Source organism: Citrus clementina, unplaced genomic scaffold (genome assembly GCF_000493195.1).
Source record: "Citrus clementina cultivar Clemenules unplaced genomic scaffold, Citrus_clementina_v1.0 scaffold_7, whole genome shotgun sequence".
NCBI lineage: Eukaryota > Viridiplantae > Streptophyta > Magnoliopsida > Sapindales > Rutaceae > Citrus > Citrus x clementina.
Genome location: NW_006262075.1, coordinates 7,438,503 through 7,441,517, shown reverse-complemented (window position 1 = coordinate 7,441,517; position 3,015 = coordinate 7,438,503). Strand labels below are relative to the sequence as shown.

Here is a 3,015-nt window from a genome sequence, read left to right as displayed (position 1 = left end):
CTACTGTTCCTACTACAAGTCAGTTCTTCAAAGTAATTTTACTGTTTTGTGCTTTCTATATTCGAATGACCAATCTGGAAATGAGACAGACAGATAGCAGCTGCAGAAAAATGACTTACCAAATATTTATTCTTATTTCTGGGGCATTAGATATAACATCTGAGTCCTCTCCAGTTTGCTTCTTGTAGCCTGAAAAGAAAAAGAAAACATTTAGCAAAGATTGACGATGACATTATATTAGAAAATTATAGAATCATGATATGTTGTCAAATGTTCAACACTGAATTCAGAAAATAGAGTACAAATAAATTTTAAAAATAGTACTATACAAAAAGCAGAGATAACTGATTACCTCTGCATCTATTGAATATTAATCATGAGAAAATTTGATTTGAGGGAACATTTTCCACTCTGCCTTTCCCTCTTCGTAACTTTTTTCCAGCTTGGAGCATGATATGATCTTCAAGTCTTTCAGTGTATCAGGAAAGTGCTCAGCAGGCAGCATCTCTAATTCGTTGCAGTATCCAATTGTCAAGGAACAAAGACATGGCATGATTTTATAATGCTTCCCTCTCTTTGTTTTATATTTCCACTCCCTCCATGCTTTCATTTTCAGAAATACAAGTGACTTCAATTTGGGAAATGCACTAACTGCTGTGCCAGTGCTACTAGTTCGATCTGTTAGCAAAAATTCATTCCCAACTTTTTCTATCCTCTTCATATTCCGTAAAGTGAGTGACTCAAGGGATGGCAACCCTCCCAAACCAGGCAATTGCTTTAAGTTCACACAGCGATCTAATGTCAGAGACCGCAACTTATTTGATAACATTATCATCATGAGAGATATACTTTCACCTCTATAGTAAAACATCTCCATGCTCTCTAGATTTGAAGGCAACTCTAAGCCCTCAACAACAGCTTCATCATCCTCTTTCTTCCTCCCTTCTTCATCATCCCTATCGAAACTTATACCCAGGGCAAGGAGTTTTTCCCTTTTCGAAAGTTCCGCTTTGAAAATCTCATCCTTATCCACATTTCCCAGCCCTTTAATATTAAGAGATCCCTGAAGATGGTTCAAGCTTTTCAGACATTCAAGTTTACTAGCTTTTTTATCATCATTTCCACCGCTGACAATGAATTCACTTAGTGTCCGAAGACAACTCCATCTTTCAATTCCTTTTGGCATGTAACTAAGTGGAGTCCCAACATTTACTACATGCCTCAGGTTGATTAACTTCCCCATCCCTTGAGGCAAATTTCTGAGATTGCTACACCAACTGAGCTCCAACGTTTGTAAATTATACAACTCGCACAATGTCTTAGGCAACTTTTTTATCTTTTTGTTCTTGGACAAGTTAAGGTACCTCAAATGTATCAATCTTTTTATTTGTTTTGGAACCTTTTTAATCACTTTGCACAAAACATTATCATGGTTACTCAATTCCAATGTCCTCAGACATGTTAACTGATCAAACACCTTCGATAGAACTATGCCATTCATGAAACCCCCTCCATGCTCAACCCCAAGGCTGCGCAATTTCTTTTGATTGTAAACTGAATTGGGAAATGCGCCTTGATCACTTTCAAACGTTATCATTAGATGCGGAAATTTTTCATGAGAAGACTTTGATCGACACTCCTGATCAGAAACCTTAACCTCTGCATTGAAATTATCACTTTTTGTAAGAAAATGAGCAAATTCATGCACTATGGGGTGCATCTGGCACCTTATTATTCTACCATCAAACTCACTTTTTTGAAAATCCTGGAATAAAGAGCGCGATGCTAAGTTTGCAAAGTACTCTTCTCCAATTACCTCCATATCTTCGCTTTCCAGTAACTTAAGATAACCCTGAGCCATCCATAACTTGATCAATCGATCTTTTTCTATCTCGTAGTTTTTCGGAAAGATGGAACAGTACAAGAAGCATTTTTTCAATGCAGGGGACAAGTCATAGTAGCTCAATAAAAGAGGGCTAAAGTACTCGTCTCCTACTCCGGCACGTTTGCATATCTTACTATCCAAGTTCCATATCTCACTATCCAAGACACTTTGCCACTCTTCAATACTCGTCTTAAAACGCAAGAGGCTTCCTAGAATCTTCACAGCAAACGGCAAGCCCTTACACTTACCAACAACCAGTCTTCCAATGGGTTCAAATTTTTCACGGTCATCACTGCTCCTTCCGTCAAACGCTATTTGACGGAACAATGACCGACATTCCTTCGCGGACAGTTCTCCTAGTCCAATTTCTGTCATGTTGGTTCCATCTTTTTCTCCTAGTCCAATTTCCGTCATGTTGGTTCCATTTTTTTCCCCCCTTCTGGTCACTAAAATCCTACTTCCTTCAGAACCAGACTTGAGAGAGTACATCAATTGCTCCCAATATCTAGGACATGCATTCCACCACACATCATCCAAGACAAGCAGAACCTTCTTTCCTTGAACAAATTCATTTATGTACTGCAACACAGTTTCCATTTCAACCTGACTTGACACACTACCTTTCAAAGATTCAAGAATAGCTTTTGCAACCCTGATCTCATCCCTAGGGCAAGAAGCAGACACCCAAATTCTTTTGTCAAAATTGGCTTTCACGTCACTATCATCAAAAACTTGTCTAGCTAGAGCTGTTTTCCCTATCCCTTCCTTCCCCAGAATCCAAATGACAGGAAGGGTTGGCTTTGACCCCGACTCTTCATCACTACTCTCACCTTTCAAAAGCTGCAATATATTTTTCTTTTCAACATTTCTTCCATGAAACTCTAATGGATCGATAGCCTCAGAGCTAGTCATAATGATTATTTTTTCTCCAGGGCCACTCATTAATTTAAATTCGAAGCCACCTTTTTTCCCAGCAATAGCATCTACCCTTCTACTCAGATTCTTTAACTTGCAACCTATGTCAAATCGCAGAGCTATGGGCAAATGACAAGTAAAGGAACGTACCTTTGAAGCTTTGTGATCAGTTTCGGCATCACGTCAGCCAATCGCGCGGTAAATTCGAAGGATCA

The 3,015-nt window shown here is 38.9% G+C and overlaps 1 protein-coding gene across 1 annotated transcript in view; it reads right to left on the bottom strand.

The window, feature by feature from the left end:
- Positions 1 to 370: 370 nt before the first annotated feature.
- LOC18036642 (putative disease resistance protein RGA3) overlaps positions 371 to 3,015 on the bottom strand; it is a 2,924-nt gene continuing 279 nt past the window's right edge. The window contains exon 2 of the mRNA XM_006426655.2: positions 371 to 2,725. Coding sequence (XP_006426718.2) covers positions 371 to 2,725 — 2,355 coding nt within the window. The remainder of the gene's footprint in view (positions 2,726 to 3,015) is intronic.